Raw genomic sequence first — 23872 nt, forward strand, 5'->3', positions numbered from 1 at the left:
AACCAATTGCCATTTGATTAATTCACATATTTCTTTTACTTTATTCAATCTTCAATTAAGATCCTGATTATGTCAAAATCATTGTGGGATCAAAACTTACCTCCTTGAATCGATTGATAAGCACATATCATTTTAATAAGCATATAATTTTCTAATCTTTAAGGTCCTATCAATTCCAATAGTAAATATTTATTTATTTTGCATCAGAAAATAACTAACGGTGCTAAATAATTACATAATTTTCTATCACTTTCCAGGGTTGTAAAGCACAGACAACTTTTGCATCAATTTAACGTCAACAGTAAAAGCTAAATTTGCGACGATTAAATTGAGCTGAAAGCAACAATAACTGTTTGATTTTGTCAATTATTCAACTTTAATTTTGTTCCAATTACAGGGTACAATTAAGCGGCTGTTGTAAAATATGTAAATCCACCGCCTTAACTTTAAGGTGGTGAATGGAGGAAGGGGCGTTGGCTATAAAAAGACCCCCTCCCCTTCATTTTTATTATTACAATGAAGTGAAAAGAAAAGAAGATTTACAGCCCCCTTTCAACTCTGCTTTCTTAAACATTTTGTCTTCCTTAATCTATTACACTTATACCACTAAGATTATAAGACGTTATCAGCACAAAGAACTTATCAAGTGTAACGGTGCATGCCTACTGAAAGATGGACTTCGAAACTGAGACATTGATATCCAGTAATGGTGGAGACATTTGTATAGTAGACAGTGCAACAACGCACACCATCCTTCATGATAGAAAATACTTCTCAGGTTTGACCCTTACTGAGATTAAAATAAATACCATATCAGGATCTACAAACATAATTGAGGGCTCCAGAAGAGCAACACTTGTGTTACCAAGCAGAATTAAATTAAGTATCCATGAGATATTCTAGCAAATCCAGAAGAAATTTGCTTAGTTTCAAAGATATACGATGTAATGGATACCACATTGAAACTTTAAGTGAAAAAGATGGAGAGTTTCTATGCATCACTACTAATATTTCATGCAAGAAGCATGTACTGGAGAAATTCTCTGCTTTCTCATCAGGGTTATATTAAACATTCCTGAAGAATGTTGAAGTCTATGCAGTTATGAACCAAAAGTTCACTGATCTTGAAGTTTTTAAAATTTGGCATGATCGTCTTGGTCACCCAAGATCTACTACGATGCGTAAGATCATAGAAAACTCACATGGGCACTCATTAAAGAACTTGAAGATTTTGTCACCTAATGATAGTGCTTGTATTGCTTGCTCACAAGGAAAATTGGCACTTAAGCCATCCATCACTAAAGTTGGTTTAGAATCCCCATCATTTTTACAAAGAAACCAAGGGGATATATGTGGACCTATTCATCCACCAAGTGGACCTTTCTGCTACTTTATGGTACTAATTGACACATCGGCACGATGGTCACATGTTTGTTTACTATCAACCCGTAATGTTGCCTTTGCTAGATTGTTGGCTCAAATTATCAAATTGCGAGCACGCTTTTCAGATTGCCCAATTAAAGCAATCCGTATGGACAACGCTAGTGAGTTTACCTCAAAGACATTTGATGACTATTGTATAGCAACAGGAATTAATGTTGAGCACCCCAATATCACATGTACATACCTAGAATGGTATGACAGAGTCATTTATAAAGCGTATTCAATTAATTGCAAGAACTTTGCTATTACGTATGCAATTATCGACTTCTACCTAGGCTCATGTTGTTTTACATGCTGTAGTGTTAATTCGCCTAAGACCCACTGCATATCGTCAATACTCTCTAATACAGCTTGTATTTGGACATCAGCCTAATATATCTGATCATTTAAGCACTTTTGGTTGCACTATGCAAGTTCCAATTGCACCCCCACAACGCACCAAAATGAGACCCCAACGTCGTTTGGGAATATATGTTCGCTATGACTCATCATCTATCATCAAATATCTTGAGCCCTTGATAGGCGACCTGTGTACCGCACGTTTCACATATTGCCATTTTGATGAGACAATATTCCCATCTTTAGGGAACAAGGTAAAGCCTCTAAAGTAAGGCCTGAACTTTCTTGGAAAGTGAATTTTATGTCTCATTTAGATCCTTGCACATCTCAATCTAAAATTGAAGTGCAAAGAATAACACATTGGAAAATATTGCCAACCAAATGCCTGATGTATTTACAGATGCAACAAAGATAACGAGATCATAGATTCTTACTGTCAGTACACCAACAACGATTGATGTTACCAATGAACAATCCATGCGGGTGGCAATTGATTCATCTGTTACACACTAGAGGCGTGGTAGGCCAGTTGGTAGGGGTGTTCGGTTCTGGATATCCTGCATTTTTTGAAGGAACCAGAACTGAAACCGGAACTGACAATTCCTTGAAATTTGGAATTAGAATCGGAACAGATGGTTCTGAAAGTTGGGTACCCAAAACCAAAACCTATAATAACGGTTTCAATTCTGGTTCTGGGTACCCAATAAAATTAGAATTACCCCCCAAAATTTTTTTAAAATGGAAAAAAACCCTTAAAAGCTTACAAATACTCCCCCACCTGACACTTGTTAACAAAAATAAAATTACAAATTACAAACCCCATCACTTTGTAAAGGTAGATTCTCAAAAGTCAAACCAACTTACTTTAAATGTTATGAAATATAAATATAAATGTATTCACATTACTTTTTCTACAAAAGCTTTTATCTACCCCCTACTCTTTAATTTTATTTTATATTAGTTTTGGTTCCTGGTTTCAATTATAGTTCTAATTGCTAACTATAGGAACCAAAATCGGAACCAAAACCACACAGTGATAGTTCCAAAAATTTGGAATCAAAACCTACCTATTGACTGCCAGTTTCGGGTAGGAACCGGAACCAAACCGTGGGTACCCGCCGGTTCTAGTTCCAATCGGTTCTTTTGAACATTCCTACTTGTTGGAGCCAAGGATACTGTTCCTAGGAAACAAAAGACACATAATCAAATATGCGTCAATATTGACAATATTGAAACAATTGATGATTCCACACCTTCTAAACCAACTCCAAAAGAGTTAACAGTCCCTAAACGAACACAAACCCCTAAAGAGGAATAAATCCTTGAAGGAATACAAGAACATAAAAATGAAGAAATGTGGAATCGTGAAACAACTATTGTTGATAACATATTTTCATACGCAGTAGCTACTGAAATTATGAATGATGAGTTTGAGCCACATTCTGTTGATGAATGTTGAAAGAGACATAATTGGTCGAAATGGGAAGAGGCAATTCAAGCAGAATTAACCTCCTCAGCTAAACGTAATGTATTTGGACCTGCAATCCAAACACCTAAAAACATGAAACCTTGTAGGGTACAAGTGGGTATTCACAAGGAAACGAAATGAGAAAAATGAGATTACTAGGTATAAGGCCAGACTAGTGGCTCAAGGTTTCCTATAGAGACCCGGAATTGACTTTGATGAGACGTATTCACCAGTGATGGATGCTATCACATTTCAATATTTGATTAGTTTATCAGTGTTAGAAAGACTCTATACGCGTCTCATGGACATTGTCACTGCGGATTTGTATGGTACACTGGATATTGATATCTATATGAAAATCCCTCAAGGATTCAAAGTGTCAGAAGCAAATAAAAAGAACATGTATTCAATAAATTGCAAAGATCATTATATGGGTTGAAACAATCGGGATGAATGTTGTATAATTGTCTAAGTGAATATTTGATGAAGGAAGGAACATCAATGATCATGTATGCCCATGTGCCTTTATAAAAAGGTCAGAATCAAGATTTGCAATTGTGGCAATATATGTCGATGACATGAACTTAATAAGACTCCTGAAAAGGTCATAAAGTTGCGGAGTTCTAAAAAGAGAATTTGAAATGAAGGATCTAGACAAAATATTGTCTTGGACTACAGATCGAACATTGTTCAAATGGAGTTTTTCTCCATCAATCAAATTATACTGAAAAGTAGGGGTGTTCAAAAGAACCGGTTGGAACCGGAACCGGCGGGTACCCTGGGTTTGGTTACGGTTCCTACCCAGAACCAGTCGTCAATGAGTAGGCTCCGGTTCCAAATTTTTGGAACCGTTACTGTGCGGTTTCGATTTCGGTTTCGGTTCCTATAGTTAGGAACCAGAACCAGAACCAGGAACCAGGAACCGAGACTAATATAAAATAAAATTAAAGATTAGGGGAGTTAATATAAATTTTTGTAGAAAAAGTAATGTGAATATATTTATATTTATATTTCATAACATTTAAAGTAAGTTGGTTTGACTTTTGAGAATCTACCTTTACAAAGTAATGGAGTTTGTAATTTTGAATTTATAATTTGTAATTTTATTTTTGTTAACGAGTGCCAGGTGGGGGGGTATTTGTAATTTTTAAAGGTTTTTTTGTCATTTTAAAAACTTTTGGGGGGTCATGTAATTTTACAGGGTACCCAGAACCAGAACCGGAACCGTTGTTACAGGTTCTGGTTCTGGGTACCTAGGAACTGGAACCGTCGGTTCTGGTTCTGGTTCCGGTTCCAAATTTCAAGGAACCGTCGGTTCCGGTTCCTTCAAAAAGTGTAGGGTACCCGGAACCGAACACCCCTACTGAAAAGATCCTAAAGCGATTTAATATGGATAAATCTCACTCCTTAAGTACCCTAATGGTTGTTTGGTCTCTTGATCGTAAAAAGGATCCATTTCATCCTAAAGAAGACGACAAAAAGATACTTGGTCCTGAAGTACCATATCTAAAGGCAATAGGTACATTATTATATTTGGCACAATGTACGAGACTAGACATAGCATTTACAGTGAATCTGTTGGCAAGATTTAGCTCTACACCAACTCGCTGACATTGGAATGAACATGTCTTTCGTTACCTCAGTGGAACAAAAGATTTGGGATTATTTTATCCAAGGGAATTTGTTAATGATCTTAAATTAGTTGGCTATATAGATGCTGGGTACCTTTCTGATCCTCAGAAAGCCCGCTCGCAGATGGGATATGTTTTCGCTCATAATGGTACTACAATATCATGGCGCTCTAAAAAATAGACATTGGTTGCTACTTCCTCCAACCACGTCGAGATTCTTGCACTTAATGAAGCTAGCCGAGAATGCATATGGTTAAGATCTGTCATTCATCATATTGAAAGTAAAAGCAAATTGCCACATACCTCAGATGCTCCCACAATTATAAATGAAGACAATGCAGCATGTATTGCTCAAGTCAGGGGAGGATATATCAAAGGAGACAAAACCAAGCATATTTCATCGAAATTCTTTTACACTCACGAACTCTAGCAAAATCGTGAGATTGATGTCAAACAAATACGCTCCAATGATAATCTTGCAGTTTATTCACTAAGGCTTTACTGTTATCAACATTTGAAATATTACTGTATAACATCGGTATACAACATCTTAATAAGTTACTAAATTAATACTACCATTATGAGGGGGAGCATTGATCAAGTGGAGCAGCGATTAGGGGGAGTTTTTAGAAAAGTTTTGTACTGTTTATTGTACTGGACATATGTGCAATGCACTCTTTTTTCCTTTATCAGGTTTTGTCCCATTGGGTTTTCCTGACAAGGTTTTTAATGAGGCAGCATGAAGCACGTCCAACTTCATATTATAGTTTCATTATAGAGTTGTATTTCTTTACTTAGGTTTTTTTCCCATTGGGCCTTTCTTGAGTAAAGTTAAATACAATTATATGTAAACGGTGGATGTCCAAGGGGGAGTGTTGTAAAATATGTACATCCATCGCCTTAACTTTGAGGCAATGAATGGAGGAGGAGCCATTGGCTATAAAAAGCCCCCCTCCCCTTCATTTTTATTATTACAATGAAGTGAAAACAAAAGAAGATTTACAGCCCCCCTTCCGACTTTATCATACACTCTCTTTTCTCTTATTTCTACACCATTCTTTTTTCTTTTTCTTTTTTTTTTTTTTTTTATCTCCAAAGGTGTCCAGACCAGCTTGCGCGCACCTCAACTAATCCTTCGAGGCTTTGGAACTGGCAATCGGGTAAGAGCCCTAGTGACTACCTATATTAGTGCCTGAAGGGGCTCGAACTTAAGAGCTCATGGAACCTTCTTTTACACTTTTACCATCAGACCACACAGTGTTGATTTATCTACACCATTCTTCTTCCATTTTTTAAAATAAACTTTATTTTTCTCTTATTTTTACACCCGTTTTTCTCCATATTAAAACAAACTTTGTTTATCTTTATTCTTTGTTATCCTCATTAATAAGATTAATAATTTTTTAAACTAAATTGAAAAAAAAAAAATCAATCCTCTCAAAAATAATTTTCTGATTTTTCATCTTAAAATATAGCTTCAATCACATCATCTTATCAATTTATGACAGTCTATGTTAATCATGCTTGCCAAGTTGCTCAAATTGCTCCATAACATAATCGTCATAGGAAATTGAGGTGGAGATTATTTTTAATTTTTTTTTTTGGAGGGGGAATTTTGTATTTAATTTCTACACATAATTATGCATGTCAAGTTGTTCAAATTCCTGTCCATATATATAACTTGATGATAATCATAATTAAACTTTTGACGACGAAAATTAAAAAAATCCCTCAATTTTGTGACCATTCCTAGCAAAACCCCACCACCAGAAAGCTTCTAAATTTTCTCGGGAAAATCAAGTTCCACAACCAAACAAAATAGAAAAAGAAGAATGTCTACAAGGAAAATGTGATGGAGAAATTCTGACGTGGTTCCTTTCTGGCTCGATGCTGAAAAGTGCAAAGTTGATGTGTCGTTTAATGCATTAAAATTCACTATAACAAACGTAACTTCATCAAAGCGTTAGAGAAATATATGAAACAATAATAGAGTGAAGTATGTAAATCTTATGTCTTTTGAGTAAGGTTTTCCCCTACGGAAACTGATTCCTCTTATCAATCGCCATAATCATATAATAAGATAAACAAGAACAACCCAAATATTAGTTGTTATGTCTAAAAAGTCACGCTTATGTCAGCCCAATAAATATCTTTTTGTACTAGCTGCTAAACCCATATCTCCTCAAAGATATTCATACCAACCCTATCTCATTTCAAGAGATGAATGGACAAGAGCCTTCCATGTATCAAAGCAACTTACAAAACACTCATTACATTGAGTGCAAAGGTGTATAAATTGGCACTTCTCTTCCTGAAGAGGGAGGGTGGACATATGAGAGCTAACCATAATTTGAGTTCATTTCTTTCTCTCTGTAAACACTGTATTTCTTAATCTTTGTATGCTTTACGGCCAATATCATAGAAATAGTCAGAGATGAATAAAATAACAGTGGATGTAGGATTTGCTTTAAGCATCCGAACCACTATAAAAACCTCTCTTGTTAGCCTATTATTTATGTTTTCTGCAACACATAAAATCTCAGCTCCATATTCAAATATCATGGATCCATCACGTGTAATTTCTAAGGCTCTCTTAGCACTTTGCACGTGCGAGTCGTTGGCGTCTAAAATCAAGCGTCAACATTAGTGAAAATACCATTATAATAACCGAGTTTACATAAGAGACACATATTCTCATATTTATTAAATATATGACAATATATTCATCACATTTATTGAACGTAGAACCTCTGTTTTAAAATTGGCCTTGTCGTTTAAACCTATTCAATTGGGACCCAAGGCCTTCATTGAGTGGTGTTACCAATTTCGATTGTTCATGACGAACCCTTGAGAGGAGGACGATGATAGGGAGCAATTAGTGGCTGGGATGTTGGGGGTTTTGAAGAGGAAGGGCCAATGAGTAGAAAGGTGGCGACGAAGGTTATTTCCGATAAGTGAAACAACCAAAAATCGCAAAAATTAAGCAGCAACAACAACTCATTGTTGCCGACGTTTGGCTAGGCGAACAGGGGTAGGGTGAGATGGGTTTTGGTCAAGAGGCTGAGGGAGAGTTTTTGTGTTGATGGGTGTGTTTTCGACGCCGGAAACAGGCCCTATTTGGACTGGGTTATCAACCCCAACATTGTAATGTGGGGTGTTTTTGCATAATTTCAAACCTATAGGGACTTATGAGAACTTGTCAGGGGTGTTTTTTGTAGAATTTCAAACTTGCAGGGACTAATGGAACTTGTCAGTGGTATTTTTGCTGAATTTCAAACCTTTCAAATCAGTTCAACCGATAAACCCGGGACCCTCTCACTTTGTCAGGTTTCACCCCGAGCCAAGTTTTAAAACCTTGCATAGAACCGTGTCTACCTCTCTGAACTTCTAAGATTTTTTTTTTTTTATCTTAATTATATTTACTCATATTAATGTGATTAAAATAACAAAAATTAAATTTAATCTCAATCATTCAAATACTTTAATCGAATTGCTCAAAAATCATGGCCAAACTTGTGAAAAAAAAAAAAATAAATATATTTACAAAGAATTATGAAAAAATACTACTAATGATTGTATGATGTCGATTTTTAGAATGTTGACAGAAATTTTGTGTGTGTGTGGTGTGTGTGTGTGTATATATAATATATAAAATATATATATATATATATATATATATATATAATATATATATATTAAATATATAATATATATATAAAAGTGAAAAAAGAATTTATATAATTAATATTGTGCAAGACAAATATATGATTACTTCCTTAAATGTATTTTCGTCTAAAATTAGTAACTTAATTTAGCAAAATAGGTTACAGCACGCAACTTTTAGTTCTTTTCATCAACCGTGTCATTCTCAAGTTCTTATCTTGTAGATAAGTTTAAAGAGTTTTTTTTTTTTTTCTCTTTTTTTATCATATATTATTATAATTTTCAATCAACTTACATCATTTGTTAGTAATATTTCTTTCTTTCTTTTTTTTGGCAATAGTTCAGGATAAAGTCATTTTTAACGCTCTTCATTTTCAAGCTCCTACTACATAATTGTCGGTAACATTATCGAACTGAGTTTTTTCGTTCCAAATAGATAAATACGACGTCTACTCATACTAACGATTGACTCGATAATGTTATCAAACTTATAACCATGGTTGTTAGTATCCTACGATATCCGATACGTATCATACGATACGATCGATACAGGTCGCCAACGGACGTATCAGAGAGTGTATCCTAAACCATTCAATATGTTGATATGTATCCTACGATACGAACGTATCCGTTCGTATCCTTAAAAATATCGATATAAATCGATACGACTTATTAATTTGGGCCAAGGTCCAAAAAAAATTCGGGTTGAAACCGGGTCACCCAACCCGATTCATTAAAACCTGTCCAAATTTACCTATTTTGCATGAAGAAAGTGAAGAGGAATATGTATTGCCCATTTTACATGATAATAATAATATAAGTGGAGATATAAATATTGACATTAATTTTGAAATTTTGTGATTAATTTTGATTATGTAATACTGTAATTTAAAGTCAATAATACCACAAAATTCTTTAATTAATCTTGGGGATTATATTAATTTTTAGAAAATTTTGATTATTTTATTAATTTATTTGAAAAAGGCGTATCTTACGATACGATACGATACGCGATACACGATTCAAAAAATTAGGTTTTCGATACACGATACGATACACGATTTGATAACCATGCTTATAACACGAGAAGAAAAAAGAATAACACTTGACATTTTTCAAGGTGTTACATTCTAACTTGAAAAATGAAAATTTTTTGCTGGCCTGCAAGCTTCCTAAAGTCAAAGAAATGGATGAATAAATGGTAGGCTTAACTTTCCTTAAGCTCCCAACCAAGCATTCAAAACCTTTCATATTCAAAGGATGTGATCCCATTCAAAAAGTTTCAATCTCAGATTTGTAAACTTTGGAAGAAATTTGATTAAAAAAGCATAATTTTTCAAGCAATTGAAGCCACAAAAGAAAAGCTGCAAAATGAACGAGCAAAATGTCATCAAGAGTCTACATCTGAAAGTGACCAAAGAAGTGACCAAAAACACTAAAAGCTGGAAGATGAATCTGAAAAAGGAGACTTCATTATCACCAAATTATTATTAACAGTAACAAATAGTCACACATGAACCAAAAAATAAAAAGATGGAAAGAAAAATAAAATCAAATCAAATCAAACAGAAAAAAAATAGACCGAGAGTTGGATTTTACAAAAATTCCGATTCTACCCACACTAGAGAGAAAGGATAAATTTCCCAGACATGCTAATATAGCCGGGCCCACCTCTCCGGTCTGAATTTAACATCAATGGCCCTATAAATAAATTTTTCCCTTTTTTATGTAGAAGAAAATAGCACAAACATGAACAATTTAATAAAAAAGAACCAAAATTTAATTATGAAATTCGAGGACTAACTAAACCTGCTCGTTGTCATTTCCGAGTGCCAGCAGCCTTCTTGTCATCCTTTCCTGGAGTGAATCTCGGGAGAGTCAAGAGGGTATTAACTCGAGACACGCCTTCAAGAGCTGACCAATCTGTCTGCTGGTCATCATGCTTTGAGGGATCCTCTTCTTCATTTTCTTCTGGGAGAATTTCAGGGCCATTTCGGACAGTTCCTGAGCGGTCCAGATTGACTGGGGTGGTGGGTTCATTGTCTTTCTCAGCTACATTGTTGACATGATCCATTGAAGTTTGTAGCTCTTTGGACTTGAAACTGGAAGATGTGGATATATTGTTCGAATCAAGGAAGAGGCAAACCACAGCACAGTCATCGACTTTGGAAGTCGGATACTTGTATCTCCAAGCTCGAACTGCAGACTCAACCAGGGCTCGAGCTGCTGAGGCTCGTGCTGGAGCTGAAGCAATAATGTCTACCACTTCCTTGTTCGAGAGAACATCCCAAATCTATGAAAGGGAATTGAAGCCGATTTTAGGTCAGGACAAATATACAGGGAATATGAAAGAGGAAAAAAAAAAGCAAGATAGTTTGATTCAGTCTAGCATTTGATATCAGAACTAAAGTTGGTTGGCTTACCCCGTCTGTGGCCAAGACAATGAACTCGTCCTTATCAGTAAGGCGTCGACATGATATATCAGGCACTGATATCAGGCCAAAATCCTTGAGGCAAAAATCTCCAAAAGCTCGTGCCATGGCAAGACCAGGGGAGTCATTGTTTGGCAGCCATACTCGGGCAACCTCAGGCTCATCATGAAGTGCAAACACGCGTCCTCTACATTTCCGTATTCTTTCAGCTTCCGCTGTATGGAATGAAAAAGTACTCATAAGCAAAGAAATTAATAAACAAGAGAGCAAGAACAATCAGAAGTGATAACAAAAAAAAAGCAAGCTATCAAACTTTTGATTAACTTCTCTTTCATCATCCACGACTTTAAAGCACTGAACACATGACAAAATGATGATCCCTGATCAGTGCAACATATATATCAACTATTTATCAGTTTGTTATCTCAATGACAATGCCTTTAACTATTAATGCAGAGATTCTGCCCTTGTAAATCAGTGAGGCTTATGGAAATGCACTCTGCAGATATATGGACCTCAGTACAATGTCACAACTCAACCAAGATCTTTATATAATATCCTCGTGTTTTACAAAGTTCAATCCACAACTCTTTTTAAGAGAAAACTATAAAAGAAACTCGCCCAGCAGAACCGTGACATCATATTTTGTGCCTTTTCAGTTATATCAAGAAATCGATGAATGAGTTAGATGTAAATGAGAGAAGGGGGAGAAAAAAAAAAAAACCAGGAAGATTTGGTTTGAGATCCACTGTCAATTGAACTGCAATAAGAGAATCATTCTTGTCCCTCGTGCCAAGTATGGCTCTAGAGTCGCCAACATTTCCAATGACAAGATATTGACCCTGCACAAAAAGTCAAGGCAACCCTTACCTCGTGAATACAAGGATACATCAAAAATTTGTAAAATCTAGTAAAAATCAAGTTTCGAACAGCTATAAGTCAATACCTGCTTGACCAAGGTTACTGCCGTGGTCCCACTGCAGAAGCAATCAATATTTGCATGTATTCTTAGTTCCCTATCCATGACTTTGAAAGCCTTCAAAAATGACTCCTTCAGCGTCTGAAAGATCTCAGGGGACTTTTCCGTTTCCTCAAGATCAATGGAGGCTCTAGATTCTTCATCAGCAGATACAAAGGCAGTGTCTTCAGAATTTAGGCTTCCTGCAGTATTAAGACTTATCTCCCTGAGTACTTCCTCACTGGTAATATTGACTTCCCAATGCGAGCTCAGTTTTAGAGGAAGAGAATCCCTCACTCTCTTTGCAACCATATGACCATACGGACCATGGCCATCGAAGACACCACAAAAAACTGTATCTGTTCTCGCTGCGAAATTCTGTAAATCACAGTTATGAAGGGTAAGCAAAGAACACTTTTAAGAGCCAAAAAACTTGTAATATATAAGATCATTCACTAGAATGAAGACAATTTAGTTTTTTCTCATCACAGAATTTTTCTGCAAGCAATCCATTACCATTGAAAACAATCCGGACAGATTGCAGCTTCTTTTTTATTTATATCATCAATAGAATGACGGAAAGCAGATGATCACATTCAAGCAACATAGTGAGCAAATAAAAAATCTAATACTTGTCAATATTTGATCATTTTTATAGAATCAAAATTCCTTTGAAAATGAATTGTTACATGGGAAAATGAGAAAGAGCTAACCTCCCAAACAATCATGGCATCTTGGTTTGTTCCTTTCTTGCCTTGTTGGGTAAAGAGTGATGCAACCTCACTTGACCCGTTCAAGAACAACCTCCCGGGAATCCTATGCAACGGCTCCTCCCTCCGATAGTCAAAGGAAGAATTCCTTGACCCTGGTCTTTTCTTCGAGCCCTTCCTCTTCCTCACTCCCAGGGCAGGAGAGGATGGTGATCCGGGGATGGGGCTCCTGCTTTCTGCAGAGAAGCAGGACCCCATTCTAAGGGCCCTGATAATGTTTAATATGCACTCCAGACCAGCCACACAGTCACACCCCTTATTTTCGGAAGACGAATCCGTCAGAACCTATTGGCGAAAACCCTACAAGCCCTTTCGAATTCCTGGCCTGAATAACAGATTAATCCACTGTTTGATCCTCAAATCAACAATCACTTCAATATTCACAAACTAATCATCAGATCAATCTCCAATTTAACCTTATATATCTTCAACCAGTCACTTGCCACAAACCCTTTTGAATTCACAGATTGTTATTTCAAATCTCTAGAAAATTACAAAATACCCTTATGAATTCCAGGCCTATATTGTCTTAAAACTCCACAGCAGTCACCCTTTTAATTGGTTTGAAACAAAAACAGAATCAACCACAAATCCAAAACCAAATTTTATTGATTGCAGAGCTTTAAACTTACCAGGAAAGGAAAGTAGGCAACTTTATGAACCAACAATGAGAAAGAATGTCCTTCACTTCCTCTTTCTCCCTTTTTTATCATAAAAATGCAACAACAGTAAGAGCTTTAAAAAGCATAAATTGCGCAAAATCAGATCTATTATACAACTATCAAACACCACCAAAACTCAAAGAATCAAATCCATACTCACAAATTGTTCTTCACCAAACTCAAACAATGCCAAAACTGAACAAATTCACCACCAAAACTGCAACTTTTTTATCAGATCAAGCTACCACTGATAAAAAAGAATCAAAACTTGAAGCAAATCAAACCCAATAGTGATCAAGAAAATGTGAAACCAAAAGGGTAGTTACAGCTCACAGCTAGGTACAAAAAGACCACTTATTTAGACACCAAAAAGAAGAGAATTCAAAGGGGTTGTGAGAAAATTTTGCAGAGAGAAAGTAGAAAGAGAAAGACAGTTTCAATTCACAGAAATAACCACAACCACCCAACAAAAAACCCGCTCTTTTTTGCTGGTTTTCTCTCTCTTTGAGAAATAAAAATGGTAATCTTTTCTGGTTTCAAAAGAGAACAAAAATTTTGTCGCTTTCATCAAGTTTGGTTAAGGATTTGGATAAACCGGTGCGTAAAAATAAGAGATGAAGAGAAGATTAATTAATATAATATTAATTATTATTATTATAATAATATATTTTTTCAGTTTCAGAAAGTGTCACTTTTTGGTGGGGAATGAATGGGAAGGACAGTGGAAATAGCCTTTTTATTTTTATTTATTTTAATTAAATAACATTTATTACTGTAATAAAAAAAATTTAGTTTAGAAAATATTGAACTTTTTTTTGGAGATTTTCATAAAATACCCTTAAATCTCACTGTCGTTTTAGTCTATTAAATTAAAATTTCAAAAATTTTATATTAACTTTACTAATTTACCCTTGTTGATTATAAAATATGTCGCTTAAATGACCAAAGTGTTTTTGGACATTAACTTTTTTTTTTTTTTTGATGAATTTGGCATTCGAGGGTATTTTTTTTAGATGATTTCGTGCAAAAGTGCCGTAAATTTGAGTATTAGCTAAACCTTGAGGATAGAATCCGAAAATCACCCCAACTTTTTAGTTGGCAATGAAAGAGGAAGGGGAGTTGAAATATTCTTTTTTTTTTTTTTTTATGTTTTTTAGTTTATATTATTTAATGAAGAAAAAGTGAAAAAGAAACCTTAAGATTTGGGAGGTTGTGGGTGTTTGTCTTGGTGTTGTTGTGGATTAGATTCCACTTCCATTTGCATGCTATTATGTAAATTATTTAAAAATAAATAAAATTTAAAGTACTTTTATGTCAAAAGTTAATTTTAGTAACTTATTTATTTATTTTTATTTAACACTAAAAATTAAGTGTAATATCTCGTACTTTAAATGAAAATTTTCTTCAAATATGAACTATTTACTATATGATATAATTTTTATTTTGTTACTTATTTAAGATCGGTATTTGTTCTCATTTTATAATATTTATTTTATTAATAGTTAATCTTGATATAAAAATTTGTTCATATAAAAAGTAAAGCTAAAGAGGGATCCTGATCTCTCATGATTTTAGAAAATTAAAAAGCGATATTAGGAGTTTTTTTATTTATTTAATATAAATTAATCTTGTTTCTATAATAAATTAGGCTATTATCTATAACCAATTAAATAATTTTATTTGAAAATAATTCTAATAATTTTTGTCTAAATCCTATTTATTTAGATAGGATAAAGTAAGAATAAAATCTTTTTTCCAGTTGTAAAGAGATTGAATAAATTCTATAGAGAAGAACATGCATTGAATGCCTACAAAGCCTTATATATTAATTCAGGGTTATTATTTTTAAAAATATATTTTTATATATATTAATTTAGGGCATTTACGTCTTTTAATATTTTCCCATTAAATTTGACATTAACTAACTGTTTTTGGTCCTTTTTTTATATAATTTCAAACTTGTGTCTCTTTCAGTAAATTTACGAGACAGTTAGTAACCCATAAAGATAGGTCTAGAAATATAAAATATTTATACACATCTATTTAATCTTTAAATTAAAATATTTATCATGGTGTCATGGAAAACAAAATTTCTGTTTCTATTAGCTAAATAAAAATAATATTAATTATAAATTTTAAGGGCATCTGGAAAAGGTATATGAGTAAAGAATATATTCAACATGTAATATAATAATAAAAATTATTTAAAGATGATTGGCCAATTATGACTCCTATTCTTTTTTTCATATAGGCTTACGTCATTTCTGTTTTTTTGTTATGAACCTTCAAAATCGCGGTCCCGAATTTTTTTTTTTTTTCCAAAGAGCATTATTATAAAATGTCCTTTTCTCTTGTGAACGTCTTCTTATTTTAAATTTGAGATCTTAATTTATTTTCATAATTAATTTGGAAACAACGCCTTAATTATAGGAAGGTTACATCGGTTAATAATTAGCCAAGTTAGTTACGAGCAAGAATTACCATACAAAATTGAGATACCAACTTTCCAGCTTTGTATGTTCCAACTTTGTATAAATGACATCGATATTTTTTATAATGAAAATGTCAAGTCTTGACAACGAGAATAGTGGAATACACTGTGATTGCGTTTGGTTCAGAGTGATATAAAATTAATCTTGTAATCTTTATTTAATTTTCAAGATTCCCTCGTTTGGTTGTCAAGTAATAAAATATTACGTAATCTTTTATTGCAAATAGTATTTACTGTTGGTAATATTATGGGTAATCATATTACCTTCCCAAAGGGTGCTAATATAATATTACCGAGGTAATCTTAATTTTGATCATATTTTGCCTTTAATCTTTTATCATTTCGGACACATTTGTCTTCATATGTCTACCAAATAAAAATTAGCCGAAACCCCCTACATTTGAAAATATAGCGAAGACACCCTAGCCACAAAAAAGCTTAAAAGTTAACAAAATACCCCTAATCACCCAAGATCACCGCCGGCCGCCAGTGAAACTCGTCATATCAAGGCAAGACCAGCGAGATTTTGTCAGTCGTGTTTCGGTAAAGACGTTTCCAGCCATGGATTACAAATCCATGGCCAGAAACGACCAGATCTAGTCGTTTCACGGCCAAAGATGTGGCCATGAAATGCCATAGATCTGGCATCAGATCTGTGGCCTTTTCACGACCAGATCTAAGCCGTTTTGATCCATGGCTGGATTAGGACTTACCGGCGCACGACCAGCCAGGTCTAGCAGGTCGTGCGCCATTACGACGGCTGCTAGTGGTGGTGGCTAGCTACCGACAGTGGCTTGGGGTGGGTAGGGGTGATTTTGCTACAAATTAAAGTTTTATATGGTTGTGGTGTTTTAGCAAAATTTTAAATATATGGGGTTAAAAGAAATAATTTAAAAAATAATATTATATTATTATTTTAAAAAAAAAAAAGTAATTTTGTAATCTACATAACATACTTACTCATTTATCCTCCCAACCAAACATATTATTATAACATACCCACCAATTTGTTCTAACCAACCAAACACATTTCTCTAAAGATTCCTCAGTAATATATCTTTCCAGTAATACAATATTCTCCAATAATATAATATTCCCTGAACCAAACGCACTCTATAAAGTATAACTTTTTAAAATTATTTTGTGAGAAATTTGGCTCGAATTTTGTCTTTTAGCATATTCTTATAGTCTAGAGTAGACATCTAATTTAAAAAAAAAAAAAAAAAAAGCTACAAATTTTCATTATTATATATTAGTGTAAATTAGGTGCATTCATAATTATTTTTACGATATAATTCTATGTTTTACTGATATTAAAAAACAAAGAAAATTTTGTACTTTTGACTTGCTTTAAAAAAAATGCTTAAATTATATTATTTAATCACCCATTTCCATTTTAACCCACAATCATAATCTCTTCAATTCTAACAATCATTTAAAAATTTTAGTCTAATTATTTTAATTAAGAATTGGAAATTAATACATTAATTAACAAAAAAAAAAAAAAAAAAAAAAAAAAACGTTTATAAAAGCTGGCATAGATCTTGCACATGATAACACATAGTCATGTTCCTCTCTCAAGGATGGTCCATGATTTGATTTACTATAACATTATATTTTAAATATAATTGTATGTATAATAAAGTTCCTAAACCCATATATAAATATTTATTAGTGAATCATATTGTTTATTAAAAATTGAATAACATTATACTATATGGATAATGTTGGTGCAAAGTCCACATCGGTTGGAGATGAGGGCATTGGTTGCTTATATAGCATAAGGACACCCTTACCATCCAAAGACGTCTTTTCAGAACAAAACAAGTCTTAGGGTCTAAAGCAAACAATGTCTTTGAAAACCCACCTACTCTATGTCTGGATCCGACATATATTAACAGTTGACGCTAAAAGGAGGACCTAAGCCATTCCCAAGCCCTTCGTCCCTTAGGGGGATATGTTAGTGCCAAAGTTCCACATCGATTAGAAGACGAGGGTTTTGATCACTTATATAGCACAAGAACACCCTTACTATCCAAATGTATCTTTTTCAGGACAAAACTGTGTGAGTCTCAAGGTCCAAAGCGGACAACACATATAATTATATATTATAAGTGTTTGGATCAGGCATACATCAACATATAATTATATATTATAAGCTGTAAAATGGTTTTCACCTTAGTAATTTTTAAAATTCTATTTATAAACAAAACCTACCAAACTTTGAGAACATTCTTCAATAGGAGGCACTCTATCTGTGAGTCAAAGTCAATTAAAACATGATACAAATTGCCAAGTTTGATTTTTAGGCAAGAAAAAAAAATCATCTGTCATGTCTACGGTTGGGCAAATGGGCAACTTGTCACATTGCTTTAGTGAATTCATGCTTTCCTCAGTGCCTACATAATATTTCATTCATCTTTGGTTTACAACCGTTAACTACTTGTGTCCTTCCAAACAATTAATACACCAAAGAAAAAAAATAAAAATTAATTTTCTAAGAATCATTGGTGTATATTATCTGGGACCAATAATGATATAACATTGAATAGCAAGAGAGAGTGTGCACCACAACTGCAACGAATACACGAACGATCATCCAATCAGATTTTATGTAAATATCACACTTAATGATATAATATGTTGTAGTTGTTCGTCTATTTGTCCATGTAGAATTTATAATATTTGAATGCAAAATGTCGATAAGAGTCATGTAATAAATCATTTTTAAAATCTATATAATGTGTCACCCTTGGTTTTCAAACTTTAAATTTAACCCCCGTAAATGTAACTTGCTAACACTCATTCATTGAACATTACATTTTGGGCCCCTTGTAGCTCCACCGTGGCCGAGCTACTCTTTTGGCTTGGGACCAACTCCTCATGGGTAAAACAATGTTTATGAGAAACTTTGAAATAGATAGAGGGTTTTTGATAATTAAATGAGTCTCTTGACCTTTGTAGGGTTTTGCAATAGTTTTAAGAAATACTCGATGTCAAATAAATTAAATCGTTCGTATTAAGGGGTCCATAATAATAATTAATAACAAGATAAAATATACATTTTAAGGGTAGTCTCTTGCATAGTTTCATATTTTTAATTTTGTATTCAATGTTACTAGTACAATAGATGAGATATATATATTATAAGTTTCACGTTATACATCGCAGATATTTATCTACTTATTAAACTTTTAAAATTGAAATCCGATAAATTTGTCGGGCCACTAAGAAAGAGAAGGCACCATGTGTCGTGTTTTATTTCATATTATTTTTCTTGATTTTTCTATATGATTCTATCGATTATATATTTTAAAGTATGGTAAAAATTGTCTTGAAATTTTTAACGTGCAAATATCTTGCGATGAATCTTTTATTTTTTTGTATTTTATTAACCAAGTAATTAATTCCTTAATTCATACTTAAAATTATATATATATTTTTGGGGGTGTTGTTTATGTGAATCCGTATCCATATTGTTGGGTGCATTGAAGGTGCAAGAACTTGATACACGATTTTGTTATCAAAATTATAATAATAATTGCACATGTGACATGTGCATGCTATTAGAATAATTTCATAAAAGCAATAAAAACAAATCTCTTTTGATTAATTAAACAATTAAATAAGGTAATATAATAATACGTACAAACTAATCTCATTAATCCTAGTATTAATTAATAATTAAATGAAGAGACAAATCATAGTATGTTTCCCTTAGAAAGTTCCCCAATTTAGGATGACGATTCTCTTGTCATTTGATTATTATTTTTTTATTTACTTTAAATTTAAGATTATGACCATGCTTATTAATTATGTTAATATTATTATATGCCTTTGTGCAGCCGATTCATTTTAATCGTATCCACGATTATTTTTTAATGTATTTGTGATTATAAGATAATTAAATTCAAATGTCATATCTTTTTAGGAGGAGATTTTAGTCACTGGCCGAGCACATGCCGACTAACCAAAAAATTAGTCTGTTAGGTGACATTGTCTGTTTATTCTTATAAGATCAAGACCTAATCCATTTTTATGCAATATACCATTATAACAATTTTTAATACTTTTTGAAAACAATAACTGTGTATGACGTCAAACGATCAATGGATTTCTAATAAGTAGTAAACACGTGTTTAATTAGCTAGAATTTTGATTAATTATGATTTTGATTTTGATGTAAACCAAACTTAATTTTTAATTTATTCTTTGAATATGATTATCACCGAAAAGATGATAATAATTAATTAATTTCACTATTATATGGTACCTAAATAATAAACTTTGTTTTGCTTTATTATAAAGCAAGGAATTATTGTTGTCACTATGTTTAAATTATATTAAGCAAGCCGCAAATATTCCGCCACCTTGCATGTGGATTCATTATTTAAAATTTTAAATATTGTTTTTAAATTAATATTATTTCGCAACATGTAAAATCAATAATTTTAAATTAATTCCTTGCTTAAACAATAGGAGATTATATTTTTAATTACATGAATATAAATCGGTTAATTAATTAATTACTTTTGAATTTAATTAAAGTGATATTTTTTTTTACACGAGTTGAGTCAATATATTAGAGCTATTAGTAATTTTTAAAATTAATTTTTAATAAAATATATTTATAATTTTAAAATTAACTTATAGAACCCATAAATTGATTTATTAATTATACATCAAAACTATTGAAATTTTATTAGAAAAGTGAATTTTAAAATGTATTTAATAAGTAAATCATTTTGTGATAATTTATTCAGAATTCTAAGGAATCCTTAAATTATATTGAGTAAACTTTTGATTCTTTAATTTTTAAATAGTCAATTACTTATAAGAGAGTGTATGTGTAGTAATTTCGGGTGCATATAGCCAAACTCATCTAAATTTATTTATTTTTTATTTTTATTAGTGAATCATTTTGTTCAGCTTAAAAAAAAAAAAAAAAACCTATTTTAGCATATGATGTGAAATAAATAATTTGAAAATGAATCATTTTGTATGGAAGATGTAGACATGTAGCAACCAATTCCATGTGGGAAACTTTATATTAAAAATATAATGAGAATATGACACTATTATATTATACAGAGTTATCTAGACATAAACTATTTATAACTCAATTAAATTAATCATCTTCACATAAACAAAAATAATTTGATTTTGACATATAACATGTGAATCATACCCTATTTGCATTTATCATCTCGTGCCAAACTAAGAAATTTAATACATTATATTATACTATATTATATAATCATACCCTATTTCCATTTATAAATGTTTTTAAAATTGTCAAAAACGAAAAACATATGTTGAATTTTCTAGAATTTAGGAGAATTTATTAAATTAATTTGTAAACTAAAGTCGTAATATGAGTAAATTATTTTTAGAAATTTAATTTTTTTCTTTTGTTTTTTTTTTTTTTTACGTATATATTTAGTAAAGCACTAAAACATATGATAAGCATTTTAAATTATATATTTAGTCACATCAAAATTTGAACAAAAAAATTTAAAAACCATATCATCATGCATGACACTAGATTAATTATTTAATCAACTGAGTAATTGAATAAACTAAAGATAATTAAATTATTTAATTTCTTGATGTTGAAAAATCGCCGAAAAACGAAAGCAATTGATTTTGACAAACAGCACATGAAAAACACTGAGTTTAAATTATTAATTCCACGTGAATCCATTTTTTTATGTCATACAGCGACATATGTTTATTTATAATTAATATTTTTTTTTTCTCTTCAAATTTTATAATGATTTATTTTTTGTTTAGAATAATTCTTTGTTTTTGAAAAAAAAAAAAAGCCGTACTTTTTTTTTTAAATAACTATAAAATTGGTAATCTTGCATAATATATATATATATTGGAATAAATGTATATAATAATCAAATTTAACTACAATAATAGGATAACATTATCTAGATTATAATTTAATTGACAATAATAAGGTGGATAGTCATTTGATCCCAATAAACTATGTAAATCGCAAGATAAGGTAAATCATAAATATGGTATATGACGGTAAAAATTGAATAGATAACCTTTTTGGTAATCTAAAGTTTTGGACCACGGATAAAAAATTTATAATTTAAAATCGGTATGAGATAGTGTTATCTTGAGATAAACGTATCCTGATAACATAATAAAATCTTCAATTAAGAGAATTAATGGAATTAAAATTTGTGGGCATTTGGCTATTTTTCAATTGATTGAACAAATAAATTTGTGGCCACATGTTTAGATCTGGAACATTCTTTTAGAACAGGTAAAATAAAACCTGCCAGTCAAATGTCACATGCCTGACCCAAATGGGAAAATGGGTCGGTTTGTTGTTTTTCTTTTTAATTAATATTTTATTATTTGTCAAATGCTAACCTAACCTTTCTTTTAACATTTTGTTGATTTCCAAAATAATTATTGGCACGCTATTAATTACATCTAATTACGTAAAAATAAAATGTTTATAAAAAGATAAAAAAAAAAACACACACACACACACATATTTCAATGCTTTCATATAACTATTTTTTGTTGGTCAGTGATCTTAACACATGGTTTAAGATAATATATTAAGACAACACATTTAAAAAAAAAGAGGGGGGTGTTTAAGTAGTTTTTTAAAGTTGAGGGGGTAAATAATATAAATATTTTGTAGGGTACTGTAATGTCTAATGACCTGGAATCAAATAATGTGAGATATTTAACATGCAAAGAAGCAATTGGTTGTCTAGAATCAAACATGTTTAGATCTAATGACAAATCAATGATGTAACTTTACATTGACTTATTCTACTTGAGATAATATTTTATAATTAGAATCATGGATTGAAACATAATACATACAAAACATGTACATTCGTATATTTTTGTATGCTACTATTTAATTTAATATATTATAGATAATAAAACATTGTCTTATATGATTGTAACATTGTTACTTTAGCCAAAATTTGGTACCAATAACTATTAACCATGTAGGTTAGCATTTTGCCGTGTTAGAAGTCGAATGGTTAAACTAAATAGTATACATAAAACTAATAGTTTAACTGTAAGCATAGAGCTAATAGTTTAAGGAAATAAGGTTGGTTTTTTGTTAGCAGTTATAATTTTTGGTCTAATGTTAAACGTTTCATCTTAAGAAATAATATTAAAGCCAGAGTAGTGATAGAGTTCAAAAGGTCGAGTCATAAGGGTTGCTTGTTTACGAATAGCTATAGTTTTCGACCTACTAATAACACATCTAATCCTAACGATAACATCATTGTATTATAGTAAATTCTTAGAGTTGAAGGTAAACTTGTTGTTTAGTGATTCTTAAAACCGGCTAATCTTTTAGATTTTTAAAACAAACCCTAGGGGGTTTATGCAAAATTTCCCCACTATAACTATGAAAAACTTCATCATATAATTTTGAAGATCTAAACCATTGATATATAAAAACAATTGATGTGTACTTCCAAATGCAAAGGAAAACAAGAATTTGGAAAGAATCCCATGAAAAATAAATTATGATAGTTTGCATAGTTTGGTTTCATATGTTTTGATTCACATCTTCTCTATAGAATATACACATGGACCATTTTGTGGTCCTTGCATACATGTATAAAGAAATATTTGCAAATTTGCAATATTCTAAGATTAAGAAAGTTGCTTTCATACTTGTTCATATTTTTTATTTTTCACAAATATTATATGGTCTCTTCGTTTTCCTTTTGAATTTTATGCGTTTCCTTACAGTATCAAGCCGCTGTTTAGTAGAGTTGGTGTCGATTTGGTTAGACTTATTTACTAGTTAAAGAACTTTTCTAATATCAAGAGCTCTTCTCAAAAAAATTTGTATTATTATTATTATTATTTTTTGCTAATCAAGGTACCAAGGCCAGCTTGCGCATACCTTAAATAATTTTCAAGGTCAATGAATACACTACAAACCCAAAGGACCAGGTAAACCATAATTTATTGTGATAGATAATCTCAAAATTTGAATCCAGGAA

General features: G+C 32.0%; 1 protein-coding gene across 6 annotated transcripts; it reads right to left on the reverse strand.

Moving 5' to 3' along the window:
• Positions 1 to 9889: 9889 nt before the first annotated feature.
• On the reverse strand, positions 9890 to 13904 carry LOC116141626 (probable protein phosphatase 2C 33). 6 transcript variants are annotated; one of them, XM_031427106.1, is made up of 7 exons: positions 13527 to 13903; positions 13337 to 13405; positions 12648 to 13029; positions 11923 to 12312; positions 11701 to 11818; positions 10968 to 11191; positions 10018 to 10837 (listed from the first exon to the last, which is right to left on the reverse strand). In XM_031427106.1, the coding sequence occupies exons 3-7, from the start codon at positions 12900 to 12902 to the stop codon at positions 10364 to 10366; spliced, it is 1461 nt and encodes a 486-aa protein (XP_031282966.1). In that variant the 5' UTR covers positions 12903 to 13029; positions 13337 to 13405; positions 13527 to 13903; the 3' UTR covers positions 10018 to 10363. The 6 variants fall into 6 exon arrangements, with proteins under 6 accessions (XP_031282964.1, XP_031282966.1, XP_031282962.1 ...); XM_031427102.1 differs by having other exon boundaries at positions 12648 to 13255; XM_031427104.1 differs by adding an exon at positions 9890 to 9908 and having other exon boundaries at positions 10354 to 10837; positions 12648 to 13904.
• Positions 13905 to 23872: the final 9968 nt, after the last annotated feature.

The sequence above is a fragment of the Pistacia vera genome, unplaced genomic scaffold, assembly GCF_008641045.1.
Source record: "Pistacia vera cultivar Batoury unplaced genomic scaffold, PisVer_v2 Contig40, whole genome shotgun sequence".
Lineage (NCBI taxonomy): Eukaryota > Viridiplantae > Streptophyta > Magnoliopsida > Sapindales > Anacardiaceae > Pistacia > Pistacia vera.